This window comes from Belonocnema kinseyi, chromosome 10 (assembly GCF_010883055.1).
Source record: "Belonocnema kinseyi isolate 2016_QV_RU_SX_M_011 chromosome 10, B_treatae_v1, whole genome shotgun sequence".
Classification (NCBI taxonomy): domain Eukaryota; kingdom Metazoa; phylum Arthropoda; class Insecta; order Hymenoptera; family Cynipidae; genus Belonocnema; species Belonocnema kinseyi.
This window is the reverse complement of record NC_046666.1, coordinates 71,726,837-71,742,052: the sequence shown is the minus strand read 5'-3', so window position 1 is coordinate 71,742,052 and position 15,216 is coordinate 71,726,837. Positions and strand designations below refer to the sequence as shown.

The following is a 15,216-nucleotide window of genomic DNA, read 5'->3' as shown; positions in this document are numbered from 1 at the left end:
TACCAGTGCATTCATGATTGCATCTGTTACCAGAAGTGCCAGCGGAGTTAAATGAAGACGAGGAATTGTGATGTGCCATAAATTATATCTAAAACCCACACGCTAAGAATCCTGTCCCCATCGCAGGTGAGTCAGCCTTCCTAGGGGTGATAACTCTCATACCTCCCCAGGCCTAAGTATGAGAGCTTTCTGACTTTGACGAGGACAGTGTCAACTCGTCGTCAGACACACTACGGCATCATTCTCACATCTTAGCGCTCCCCTGCAAGACAGCGGGCCTTCGCTGGTTTCGTTACTACGAAGAGTTGGACCGACGAATCATTCTACACATCCCATTTTCAGGGCAGTTGTCATCGTGGCCAACGTCTTCGTAGCAGCAGGTTTTTGATAGTACTGCTATTGAGTAGCAATATAAGTTATAAACTTTAGATAGTTCAATTCAACTATCCAAAATGCAGAGAGTATCTAATGATTGCAAAGTTCAAGTTCATCACGCTATCAAATATCTACTATCCAACATCTCACTATCGAAGTTGCGAAGTATTAGCGAAAATTCTACAAACTCAATTAATTAACCCATTAAAACTCTAAGGCACTTCTTAAAAGAAGCTAAAAATATTATAATGGAGTTCATGAATATCGCTATACATAGGTTCTAAGTCTTACTTTATGATCAAGGGTCGAAAAAAGTTCTAGTTTTGTGATTCATGTAGTGGAAAACCTCCAGAACAGTATCCAGAACATCGATTTTTTGAAGAAAAAAAAATCAATTTATCACGTTTATTGTCCACTTACGCCGACTAGGAGTTGTTTGTTGAAAAAAATGACTTAAAATTCGTGACCAGCGACCTCAAAAACCCCCAGTAAAGTATTTTCAATGTTTATAAATCTGTTTAAAATCGTAAAACTTGATTTTAATGTCACTTTAATCAAATTTTCACTTTTCGCGATTTTCTGCCTTTTCATCGCCGTATGGTGGGTTGAAATTTTTGTAAAAAAAAATCAAAACATGGTTTTCGATGTATTTTTTCCCGTAGAATTCGATTCTGAAGTCAAAAAAATAAAATTTTTCTTTATTTTTTTTTATTTAAAAAAAACCATGAAAAAAACCGTAAAAATGAGGTTTTTCTAGCAAAACCCCATAAAAAAGTAGCTGGACCCTACTTTTTTATTGCAAATTCGGATTCAGCGTCGAAAAATACCTAAGAATATATAGGTCTGGTCAATTGCACAGACACTTCTGTCTTTTTTTGTGGGCCTGTGTTATTTATTGAGGAATAGGTCTTAAATTTCATGAAGGAACAACATTTTTAAGTCTTTATCGGGCTTAGATTGCAAAAATGTGTAATTTTATTCCAACTAATGATCTAAAATTCTAAACATTTTTACCGTAAATAATAGGCACAGCGTCTCTTCTAGAATATAAATAAAATATTATCTATAATGAATAAATTAAAATTATTCAAACCAAGTGACAGAAAAAAATCTTTAATTTTGAAACTATTCAAAAAATGTAAAATGTAAATGTAAGTAAAAATAACAGTATAAAAATATAATATGAAAATGAGTATATTCTAAAATGCTTCTAAATACCGCGATGGCTGCTGAAATTCTCCGCTAGAGAGCAGCACGTTTAGAGTTTTTTCCTATTGTAGAGTTTTGTCCCCAGAATTTTTACCTGGTCAAGAAGCAGCAACTTTCAGCCCGCTTCACATGCTTGAAAACCCGCGTTTTTCACGCATTTGTCGGAGCAGAATTTTTTTTTATCTTAATATACTTATGCCTAAGTATTAAATGAGGGTTTGACTATTCTTGAAATCTTTTGAAAGCTTTAAAACCTTTCGAAATATCTTAAAATACCTTGCCACCTTCTGAAATTCTATACATTTCTCTAAAACTACATCAAATTCCATAAATCCATCAATTCCCATAAATTTTGTTGAAATCTCGTAAGATCATTTCGAATGCCCCATTATTTTGTTAACCTGTTGAAATTACTTGAAATCCTTAGTTCCATTGAAATCTTGTAAAATATTTTGCAATCCCTAGAAATCCTTTAAAAATCATTAAAATGTTTAGAAATCACTTAAAATCCCGTAAAACTTTTCGCAGTTCTTAAAAATAACTTGAAATCTTGTGAAATCCCTTAAAATAGTTTGAAGTACTTCGTCATTCCTTAAAATCGTTTAAAATAGTTTGGGGTCTTTAGAAATTTTATAATATTTCGCGAAATATTTGGATACCCATTAAAAACTTTTGAAAAATCGCTCAAATTACTTTGAATCCCTTATAATCTTCTAAAATTATTTGAAATCTATAACAATCCTAAGAAATCACTTTAAATCCTTTCATAGGCCATGAAATCTCGGAATAGACTTGGGAATACCTTAAAAAAATCTGGAATCAATTGAAATCCTTGGAATATTTTTGAAACCTGTTGAAAAGTTTCAAAATTACTTGCAACCCTGGGAAATTCTTCAAAATCTTTTACAAATCTTTGCAGTCTTCAGAAATTATTTTAAATCGCGTGAAATATTTTTCAATTCCTTGAAAGCCCAAACAATTCTTTGAAATGTCTCAAATTTATCTATACCCCCTCCCCCCAAACCCAAAAAATATCTGCAAATTTGTTATTTATCATTTTTTGATAAGACGCATGGTTTTGGTTATAATCATAAAAAATGACATTACGAACAAACAAATTAAATTTTTTAGACAAAAAGCCACAAGGCAAAATAAAATATTTAATAACAGAACTGTTTTTAAGTTATATACGAAAATTTTTTCCGATTGTTGATTGTTTGACCTTTCATGTTTAAATTCCTATGCAAAAATGTGGGGGACGTACAATAAATGAGCGCGCAGCGCGAGACAAATATATTATCGAGCGCGAAGCGACGGGCAGATTTTTGTTTAGGCTCGATTAGAGAATGGTTGCACTCCTATGGTATAAGACTGAATGATTTAAAGCAGTTTCTAGAATATGTATATTTTAATTAATACAAAATTTACTTGCAGTAAAAACTTCTTCCCGATATTTCAGTTTGTCCCGGTCGACCAAATGTGACTTTCAGAGTAATTCAAGCACTAGCAAAAGAGCTTCCTGGTGTTCACATCCCGGTACGAAGCAAGAGCTCGGATCTAGTAGAACCAATCCTTACTGGTTATTTAAATGTAGTAGCAAGAGGTAACTTCATCATTGGAAGAGACGAAGAGAATAAACTTTTTCCAATATATGATAGTGATGCACATTATATTAAAATGGAAATAGAATCTAAAAAGATCAAGAGAATGTCGGCTGATGAAAGTAGTCAATACGGTATGTTCGCTTATTTGCCATGCAACACTGTAATGCTTGTAGAAAATCCTCGGCAACCGCCCAGAAGCCCTACCATCAGAATCGGTGGCAGATGTACTCATAAATAATTTGGAATTCAAGAAAAATATAAAATGAAATAAAATTATGTTTTCACTCCGAAGCCAGATTATAACATTACGAGCAATGGAACTTACAGTTAAAAACGTCAGTAAATTATGATTCTCAACATAATAGTAACCTCTAGAGGACCATTAACGCTGCTGTTGACATTTTAAACCAACTTCAAATGAAAAATTCTATTTTTAAATTAGGAAAATATACCATTGGAATAAATAAATATATGAAAAACGGGTGCTTTAATTCTTGCTGTTGATTCGACTGAAATTTGATTAAAGCTTACAGTTTTATTCATGAAAAGAGACCATTAAAACAATTATTTTAAATTGACAAATATGAACCTATTTCGTTTCTTGTTTTATGTATATCGTATTCCGCAATCAAATTTTAGTTTTTGATTGACCCTATCGAAAACTCTCTCAGTGATATAATTTCTTGTTATTCTTTTATAAATTTTTGTCAGATTTCAGAAACAGTTATCAGTGTTCTCTTTCTCATCCTTGGTTTACATTTAAATGTTAATTAAAAGAATAGGTATGTTTCGAAATAAATCTGTGAGAAAATAAATGGCTTTCGTTGGATTAGGGTGACACTTGGTAAATATAAAGATTATAAAGACCTAATAAATTACATACTGGAAGGGGAGAGATGACGGCAGAGTGCGGTCAGTACCAAATACGAGTTTGATAATGGTTTATATTCGCGTATCTTGAAAATTCCAAACGCATTTTAATTTAAGATCAATATCAAATGAGTTTGATATTACAATGATGTTGTATATCGCGCGCTCATTCAAACGATTATGCGCCACACGCTCAAAATAGTCTAAAATATAAATCATGCTCCCGTGGGCGCAAATAAGATATCGCGTGGTTTTTAAAACAGTCGAAGCTTAAGCGCTCAAAATCTGTGAAAAAAATGAGTTTCTATATATGCTGTAAAATTAACTTTATTTTATATCGATTGATATCGATCGATAAATATTCTTGTTTATTTAGTAATTACAAAAATAAAGACTTTGCAGGCATAGAGTCAAAGCGCGTAATTTGTAGTGTTCAAGGCGACAGCCTCTACCTGAGTAGTGAGTATTGCAGTTTGAAAGCAAGTAAATCGAAAGAGGAAAATTTGTTTTGCTGGATCGGTTGCTCAGCCTCTGGTTGCTTCTCTGTTTCTGTACCACTGTGCCAGATTTTGTTTCTTGTTATAGCCTAAGGATCTTTCGCGATGATATAGGCTGGCTTGAGAAGGTCAATTGACACAGTAGTGTCTCCTTCTCGAAGTCGAACCGTGAATGTTTTTGGGGACCGGATAATCACCATTAAAGCGTGTGAGCATGTTTTAAGATCCTTAAGGTATTGTACGGATACAATTTGTTTCTGCAAATTTTCTTGAAATTAGGACTGTAGATTTATTAGAGCGTTATCTAAAGTTTGCTCTAGTCATAAAAAGACTGACCATTTCAAAGTTGAGATAAGTAAAATCCAAAATCGCGTCTTATGCACGTAAGGCCTATCGCAAGGTATTGAAAATGTAACATATTTTAGCATAACGTCTAAACGGTTGTAACAATTTTGTTTAAAAACTGAGATATGGTAGAAGGACGCAATGCAGAGATTCACGCATTCAGTTGATCTACATGACGTTGGAGCGTCTTCAATGGGCTTGTGTATGTTTTTCGCACGGATAGCATTTTTTCTGAATTCATCCGTATAATACATTAAAAACAAAAGTTTGTTTTCGGCCGTTTGCTTAAGCGTGGTATGCTGTGGTTCTCAAATGCTTAGTTTCGGTTAATTTATTGAGTACACTAAAGAGTTGTGACTCGAACTGCCATCCTTGGTCTATTGTAACTCGCAGGGGAACTCCGAACCTCGCGATCCATCCTGTAAAAAAGGTTCGAGCAATGGTCTTTGCTTCTATGTTCTCCACAGGGAAAGCTTCTGGCCAACGAGTGTGCCTGTCAATGCACGTGAGAACGTAGGAATACACGTGGGAATATGAAATTTTGCCCACGATGTCGAGATGCACATGTTCGAACCTGGCTGATGGTAGCTAAAATTTTCCTGTTAGAGATGCAACATATCGCGTTATTTTTGCACGCTGGCATTGTATGCAAATTCGCGCCCAGGCTCGACAGTTCTTTTAATTGAGGGCCACACAAATCGCTCTGTGACGAGTTTAATTGTTACTCGAATTCCAGAGCATACGAGGGTGTGCACAGAGTTGAACGCTGTCTTGCGGAAAGGTGCTGTTATAAAAGGTCAGACCGATTGTGTAGCGATGCGACGTCGCAGTACACGGCAGCGTTTGTTGCTGGAATCTTTATTTTCTTGAGTTCCAAGTTCTTCGTCCTCGGCCTGTGAATTTGCGAGGGCTTCGCAATCAATGCTCGCCGCTAATACGTCGATTCTAGAAAACGCGTCAGCCACGAGGTTTTCGAGTCCTTTGATGTACTGGATATCCGTCGTATATTGAGCGATAAAGTCCAGATACCGAAACTGTCGTGGGCTGCATTTTTCTGGCTTTTGTTTGAATGCAAATGGTAGAAATTGTTCTTGTGTATCACGATCTGTCATGAAAAGGCGGCGCGAAAATGGGCAAACGTCGCCTACCACCTCTAACGAGTGCCTTTGTCGTTTACCTGCTTAAACGTGCACGGTGTATTGCACTTTTGTGCCATGTTGCTGAAACGCGCATGGTACCAATACATCCCGTTATCTTGGTCCGTTTGCTGTCTTGAACGCGCGGGGTGGCTTGAACTTCCGTTTCGAGCAGGTCCTTCTGAAAAATCGCGAGGCAGGGCCATTATTTCTTGACGGAGGCTTTCGATCACGTTATCGCATTTTGAAGCGGATGTTTCGGAGATTTGTCTCCTGTGGTCTGTATCGTATGTCGCGTCTACAAGTCGCGAGATGGGCATTTGTCTCCATTTGTAGCATTTGTTTGTCGTATCTGTTTTCAGCGGGGGGACTACAGATGATTTCGCGCACTTCTTTTGCGTATCGCGGATCCAAATTGGAAATAACATAATTGTACTTTACCCTGTCAGATGAAATTTTACTCACGTCGAAAGAAGACTCAACCATCGAGAACCATAATTCGCGTTCTTCCGGATAAAAAGGAGGTACCTTTACAGAAAGATTCTCAATCCTTGCTTCAGTTTGCGTCGGATTGTCAGGAATTTTTACTAACAAACTTTAAAACACAGTCACTAGTAAACATAAAAATTGTCAGAAGTCACTGCACTAGATCGACAGCCACGTAAAACAGTTCGCTGATGTCGCACGTAGGGTCAGGGTACAGTCACGTTGTGATAGTGTCACTTGGGGGATAGCGTCACTTCACTGCACAGATAAGTTTTTATTGTTTTCATCATGATCTAATTATTTCGGGGTCACCAATTTTTTGGGAAAGGTGACTATACAAGGAAAATACGATGTAAATATTATGGTTTATTTAGTAACTACAAAAATAAAGACTTTGCGGACATAGAGTCGGAGCGCGTAATCTGTAGTATTGAAGGCAACAGCTAGGCAATTACTGAATTTTGGAAAGTGCAATCTCGATGTTCAGGTCTAAGAATTGTTCGAAATTAGACACCAAAGTTTTTTAACAGACCTCCACGTTTCGAGACCTCCTGAATCCGAAAATCAAGTTTTTACGAGTGCGCCTGTCTGCCTGTCTGTCCGACCGTCCGCAAACACGATAACTCTCTAAAAAATGAACAGATCAAATCGATATTAAGCATACTTTTTTTAGGTCCTAAAACAAAGGACAAGTTCGTTAACCGGCTATTTTTAATGGAAACTCAAAAAGTGAGCGCATTTTGAAAATTTTAGACTTTTTTTGATAAAAAGAAAATTCTCAGGGGCATTGCATTTTAAAAATTTTTTAACTCAACCGAAAATCAAAATTTTAAGCCAAACAACGCACGATATGAAAAACAATCAATAGAAGTTAAACATTGCTTTTTGAAAGCCCTACAAGACTATTATAACAAACTTGTGGATTTTCTTGGAAAATCGAAAATTCAAATTTTGAAAAAAAGATCTACAATTTCGTTAAGAATCACTTCTTGATAGGAAGCGTCCTTTTCGTTTTTTTTTCGTGAAAAATAACTTTCAAAATAACAAATAAATAAATAAAAAAATTGTGGAAAAACAACCAGTTACAAAAAAAGATTTAACAAAACCTGTTTACAAATGTCTGCCTGAAATCGAGCGCGTAGCGCAAGTTTCACGATGAGAACGTGTACTTCAAAGCCTACAGAGCTTTGAGAAATTTAATCTTTGGCTATACTTAATTAAGTAGACGATTCAGAATATAAAGACGCATTTTTTGTTTTGAGAAATTATAAAAACTTTTTATTCAATGTTACCGAATGAGATAATTAAAATTATTGGTTTAAAAGATGATTTTAAACTAGAAGTAATGAGTGAAAAATCATTCTTAATTGAAAATTAAAATTTTTGATTCAATATTCGTCTTTTTGGTTTCAAAATTCATTAGTTATCGTATACATTTTCTCCTTTCTTTGATACAAATGCGACTGCATGTGAAGAAATTGTAATCTGTCTTGACTTAAATCTCAACTAATACACTTTTTTGTTGATAGGTTACCCTTTTTGTTTAAAAATGATACTACCAAGTCGAAAGTGGAACTACTTTCTTAAAAATTAATTTTTTTATGATTTACCATTTTCGTTGAAACCTCCCTTTTTAGTTTGAATATCAACTATCGTGTTTTAAATTATTTTTGTTGTTGTTGAAAATTAATTTAATATAAATTTCTATATTTGCACAATTTGCTACATATTGTTTAATTTTTATTATGACATTGTTGATTTATTTCTAAACCGCAAATTCTACAAGTTTAAAAAATTCATAATTACATTACTTTTAGTTATTTTCTATATACAACATAATTGCCACATAATTTTTTTCGTAGCCTGATTATTTTTTGATAAAACAGGCAAACGAGAAAAAAATCTTGTCGAATATTCCTTTTCCAAAAATCAGTCAAGTTTTTAGTTTTTGAGTTATAAAGTATTTATGCTTAACCAATCAGGAGTGCGGTATAAACAGACAGCGGTCACTACCAGGGTGTGCCAGTGTCTCCAGAACGTGGGATTTTTCGGCCCCCACCACTCTCCCATCTGGGAGCGAGAAATTCAAACGTAGCGTGTCGGTGAGTCGGCTCTGCTACATGTTGCGTAGGCCAGCCTCCTGTAGAACCAAAAATGCACGAGCACGAGCCCGAGCCCCCCCGACTTCGCGATTCGTTTTCGGTGGCTAACTGGGTGTTTGGAGCAGTGTCTCCAGAACGTGGGATTTTTCGGCCCCCACCAATTTCCCATCTGGGAGCGACACATTCAAACGCAGTGTGTCAGTGAGTCAGCTCTGTTAAATGCTGCGAAACCCAGCCTCGTGTAAAGCCGAAAATGCACGAGCAGGAATCCGAGCTCTCCCGACCTCACGAATGACGATCTAGTTGCTCCTCAAATTTATTCAGGTTTTGAAATCCCCAGTTACCTTACAACCAATAGGCTTATTGCGAAGAGGCAAATATAATTGACTTTATGTAAATAGATATAGGAGACAAGGCTTCTGGATCTAAAATGTTGCAAATGTAGTCCTGCATGCCTTAGTCATATTTTTGTAAACAATGGATTTTTAACAAATAAAAAACAAATTTTCGACAAAATAGTTCAATTTTCAACCTAAGAAATTACTTTAAAAAATACATTTTTTACCTTAAACATTGTAGTTTATACTGATGTTTACACTTAAAAACATTCATTTTTAAATCCAAATAAATGCAATTTTATCAACAAAAGAAATAAATTTTTATCTAAAACAAATTAATTTTTAAAGAAGAATAATTCGCCAACAAAGAAGATAAATTTATAACTAAAAAAAAAAAAATTTCAAGAAAAAAATTGTCAACAAAATTGTTCAATTTTCATCTATAGAAACGAATTTTAAACCAAAAAAAAAGTATTCCATCAAAAATGGACTAGTTTAATTTTCAGACAAAAATGGAATTTGCAACGAAAGAAATTAATGTTCGACTAAAATTATAATGCTTCAACGAAAAATTGAATAGATAAATTTTCAGTTGAAAAATAATTATCAACCCCAAAAAATCAAAGTTTTAACAAAATATTTAAATTCCGAAGCAAAAAATTAAATTTGCAAACAAATATTTTAATTTTTAAACCAATAACTTTCTACCGAAAACAGATTATCAACCAAAATAGTTATTTTAAAAAATATTTATTTTAAAATAGTTTCATTTTCCATTGAAGAAATGAATTTTCAACTGAAAATTGTTTTTAAAAGAACACACAATCGAATTAACAACAGAATAGTACAATTTTTAAACATATAGTTAGATTTTAATTTAAAAAATTATTTTTCAACCAAAAATGGAATGGAATGAATTCTGAGAGAAAATTAAAATCGTTTGAAAGTTTTTAATAATTTTTATTTGCAAAAATGTACTTTAAAAAAATCAAAAAGGTTTTGAAACACATCAAACGATTTCCTAAAATTTAAAAGAGTGTAGAAGATTTTAAAGCAAAATGTTTCAATTTGATAAGATCAAAAAGTTTTAAAAACGTAAATAATCCAGTAAATTCAAGTAATATTAAGAAGAATGAATGAGATTCAAATCTCATTTTAAACTTAAATTTGTTACAAATGTAGATTTTTAAACATTTCGAAAAAGTAAACTTTAGAAGCTTTAAGGAAATTCAGAAACATTTCAAGGAGATAAAATTATTTTTCTTAAAATTCCTGTGAAAATTTTAAAAGATAATGAGTCAATTTTTTCACATCTTGAATTAAGGAACATAATTCTTATTAGGCCTTCTTGTGTAATTTTGTTACACAATTGTTTTAATTATATGTTTGTTTAAAAATCTACTTTCAAATTTGAGAAAGTTTAAAAGATATTCAGAAATTTTGAAAGGATTCAAATAAAATTAAAAATTGTAAGGATTTTTCAAGAATTTTGTAAGTTTTCACGAAAATCGAAAAAATTATTTTAAGTTCCTAGAAATAATTAAAATAAAATTTTATTTCGAAAAATTAATTCTAGGAGATTATTTTAAAGCATTTCAAAACATTCAAAAATGCGTCAAAAATTGTCAAAGTATCTGCAAAATTTTAAAGGCAATGTTTTTTTAATTTTGCAAAATAAAAAAAATCAGGAAAAATTTGAATAATTTTTAAAGATTAGGAGACCAGACAAGATTAGAAAAAAAAGAATTATTTTCCTAAGTAACGTGTGAAAATTTTTAATAATTTTTTATTTTGTAAAATGTGCTTTAAAAGAAAATCAAAGAAGATTTTTAAACACGTCAAACAATTTCCTAAAATTTCGAAAAAGAGTGTAAAAGGTTATAAAATCAACATTTTTTAATTCGATAACATTACAATCGTAAAAGGTTCAATCATTTCGAATCAGAATAAGTAATTACACAAATTTTCAAAATTCAAAAAAGCTAACTTGTAATAAGTACAATGAGAATTTAAAAAAGTTTATTTTAATTATACATAAAATTTGTTGAATTATTTTTAAAAATATGGAAACATTAAAAATTGTAGTATTTAAATACACTTAACATTTCAGACTTTTATATTAAATTTTGATAAGATATAATAGATACGTATGTAAAATGAAAAAATAGTAATAAAAGTCGATAAACGAATAATTTTTTTGGAATGAATTCTAACAGAAAATTGAAAAAAGATTACAAAACATTTTTTATAATTTCCTAAAATGTCTAAAAAGTACGTAAAATATCTTGAAGCAAAATATTGTAATTTTTCCATATTACTTAACTTTAGAAAAATTAAGAAACATAATTCTTTCAAATTTGAGTAAATTTTAAAGATATTCAAAAATTTTGAAAGAATTCGAAAATAATGAAAACTTCCAAAGATTTTTACAGGAATAATTAACATAATTTTTTATTTCCAACAATTAATTTCAAAAGATTATGTTTAAACATTTCATAATTTTGCAAAAGATTTCAAATATTCTTAAAGTATCTGAAAAACTTTGGAGGCATTTTTTTTAGTTTTGCAGAATTAAAAAAAAACAGGACAAATTTGAATAATTTTTAAAGATTAGAGATTGAAAGGACTGACAAGATTAGAAAAACAGAATTATTTTTCTAATAATCGCGTGAAAGTTTTTAAGAATTTTTTATTTAAAAAAATGTACTTTAAACAAAATTCAAGCAGATTTTTAAACGCATCAAACGATTTCCTCAAATTTAAAAGAAGAGTGTAGAAGATTTTAAAGCAAAATGCTTCAATTTGATAAGATTAAAAAGTTTTAAAAAAGTAAATAATCAAGTGAATTTAGGAAGTATTTAGTAGACTTCATGAGATTCGAAAAATTTTAAGCTTTAGAAGTGTTTGAGAAATGCAAGATAAACTTTTGAAACTTTAAAAGAATCTCGAAAGGTTTCAGGAGAATAAACATGGTTTCTTAAAATGCTTGGGAAAATTTAGAAGATTATAAGAAAATTTTTTTCTACATTTTGAATGATGTTTTTAATTTTTGATAAAAACTCGAGAGAGTTACCAATATCTTGAAGAATTCAAAACATTTTAAATAGATTAAAAATTTTCATAATATTTTTTAAAATCCTACAAAATATAAATAAAATGTCTTTAAAATCTCCTAGAATCTTTTCTGACACATCTGATATATTCGAAAATCTTTTTTTTTTTAATTTTCTTAACAATATTATAATAATTATTTACATCTATATTTATAAACTGATAATACTTATTTTATTGTATATGAAATCTTTACAATATCTTGAATGCCTTAAAATACTTATCTCAAAATTACAAAATTTAGCTTTTACAATTTTATTTTAATTGTAAAATAATTGTAATTGGAAATTGATTGTAAATAATTGTAAAATAAATGCAACAAAATTTATTTTATGAAGAAATATCTCATGATTATAAAAATAGAAAAAAAATTCTGAAGGTAAATCTTTGTAGCATTTTAATAACTAATGAACATCTTTTTAGATTATTTTTCCTTGATTCTGGCCGAGGGTCAATCATGGTACAAAAAACCGTCGTGAAATTTCAAATAAAATCTGTACTCTCCATACATTAATTTTTTTTAATTAAGAATAATAATACTTTTATAAATTTTGCCAAAATTTATTTGAATATGATACACAATGATTTTTATTAAAAAAATTCCTGTAAATAGTTGGCGTTTTTTAAATTTTACGATATTTGTGTACCATGTTTAACCTTAGGGAATAGATTTCAGGAATAAAATTATAAAAATATTTCCACTAGTTAGTAAAATACTATGAAGAATCGCCTTACAAATTATGGTTGAAATTGAAGAAATAGATATTTCTCTTATCGTTTTTCAGCAAATGATTTTTCACTAAATGTAAAGCAGATTAAAGTACACTTAAAAAATACAAATAAGAAAGTTCAGAAATTCATGCAGTTTTTTGTTCAGAAAATCTCACACATTTTTTAATGAAATTCCTTTCCACACCACATTCAAAAGAAAATTTTACAAAATTTTTGTCAAATGATCAGTCTTTTGAATGAGGTCAAGTTAATAACTTTTTGGCTTGTTCTCTTAAAATCCTCAAAAAAATATTAGAAAAATTCGAGTCTTTTTAAAAGATCATTAGGACATTTAGAATTTTGGAAGATATCAACGAATAATTGATAAATTTTGAGAAATTTTTTCAAGTTTTTAAATGTTTCTAGTACTTTTAAAACAAAATAAATTCTAAAAAAAAATTTTAAAAAAGCATTCAAGATGTCAAAAACCTGACTTATATAATCTTCTAAATTTTTCACAGGAATTTTAAGAAAGATAATTTTATCTCCGTGAAATCTTTCTGAATTTCCTTAAAGCTTCTAAAGTTTATTTTTTCGAAATTTTTTAAAATCTACATTTCTAAAAAATTAAAGTTTAAGATTAGATTTGAATCTCTTCCATTCTTCTAAATATTTCTTGAATTACTGAATTATTTATGTTTTTGAAACTTTTTAATCTTATCAAATTGAAACATTTTGCTTTAAAACCTTCTACACTCTTCTTTTAAATTTTAGGAAATCGTTTGATGTGTTTCAAAATCTTTTTGATTTTTTTTTTAAATACTTTTGTAAATAAAAATTAATAAAAATTTTCAAAGGATTATTAGAAAAATAATTCTTTTTTCTAATATTTTCAGACATTCTAATCTTTTAATTTTTAAGAATTGATTAAATTTTTCCTGATTTTTTCGCAAGTTTTAATTATTTTTTAATCGTTTTAAAATTTCTGAATATCTCGTAAACTTACTAAAATTTGAAAGCAAATTTTACAAAGCAACATAAACATAACAAAAATGGTGCGGCAAAATTGCGCAAGAAGGCTTAATAAGAATTAAATTCCTTATTTTTTCTAAAATTATATAATATGGAAAATCTACGAAATAATTTAAAAAAATTGTGATATTTTTTTTAATTTCCTCTCAGAATTCATTCCATTCCATTTTTGGTTGAAAAATAATTTTTAAATGAAAATCTAACTGTATGTTTAAAAATTGAACTATTCTGTTGTAAATTTGATTGTGTGTTTTTTAAAAAACAATTTTCAGTTGAAAATTCATTTCTTCCATCGAAAATGAAATTATTTTAAAATTACAATTTTTTAACATAACTATTTTGGTTGATAATTTAACTGTTTTGTTGAAAATTCGATTTTTTTGTTGTTGAGAAAACATTTTCTTATACTAAAAATTTAATTGTATGATTTTTGTGATTTTTGGTTGAATTTTTGATTTGTAGGAAATTGACCGTTCTCAATAAAAATGTCTTCTTTTTTGGTAGAAAATTATTTTTCTTGTTTAAAAATTCATCCATTTTAATCAAGAATTCATTTCTTTCGATGAAAATGCATTTTTTGTTGAAACTTCTTTTATTTTGGTATGAAATGGTTAAAAGTTCATCTATTTTTTGGAAATTAAACTATTTTTCTGAAAAATTGTTGGTTGTAAATTGATTTTTTAAACTGATAATTTAATCGATTTTCGTTGAATATTTATCTTAACAAAAATTAACAAAAATAAAAAGTTAACAAAAATTCTTGTTTTAAAATTGATTTTGAAAATTTTGAAATTCTGTTTGTGGCAGAAAGTTATTGGTTTGAAAATTTAAATATTTTGTTGAAACTTTGATTTTTTGGGGTTGATAATTATTTTCCAACTCAAAATTTATCTATTCAATTTTTCTTTGAAACATTATAATTTTAGTTAAAAATTAATTTCTTTTGTTAAAAATTCCATTTCTCGTCTGAAAATTTTATTAGTCCATTTTTGATCGAATACTTACTTTTTTAGTTTAAAATTCGTTTCTATAGATGAAAATTGAACAATTTTGTTGATAATTTTTTTTCTTGAAAATTTTTCTTTTTAGTTATAAATTTATCTTCTTTGTTGGCGAATTATTCTTCTTTAAAAATTAATTTGTTTTAGATAAAAATTAATTTCTTTTGTTGATAAAATCGCATTTATTTGGGTTTAAAAATTAATTTTTTCAACTGCAAACTTCAGTATAAACTACAATGGCTTCCGTTTCCGGTACCGATCGCGAAAGAACTCTCTTTGTCAAGTGGTGTATTTTTCGCTTTGGTGGAGGAAATAAGGGTGAGTGGATGCAGAAAAGGCAGAAAGTGCGGAGATCGAGTGTAAAGGAAGAAGGGTGAGTGAAGGCAAAGGTGTGAAGGG

General features: G+C 29.9%; 1 protein-coding gene across 3 annotated transcripts in view; it reads left to right on the top strand.

The window, feature by feature from the left end:
- LOC117181456 overlaps positions 1 to 15,216 on the top strand; it is a 141,126-nt gene that overhangs the window by 60,009 nt on the left and 65,901 nt on the right. For 2 of the 3 annotated variants that reach the window (XR_004468127.1, XM_033374115.1), the window contains exon 2: positions 3,044 to 3,559. The exons of the other annotated variant lie outside the window; for it this stretch is intronic. Coding sequence is in view for 1 of the 2 variants with exons in the window: in XM_033374115.1 (XP_033230006.1) it covers positions 3,044 to 3,426 (383 nt within the window). In the remaining variant the exon portion in view is untranslated. Of the gene's footprint in view, positions 1 to 3,043; positions 3,560 to 15,216 lie in introns of those variants that run through there. 3 annotated transcript variants of the gene reach the window in all.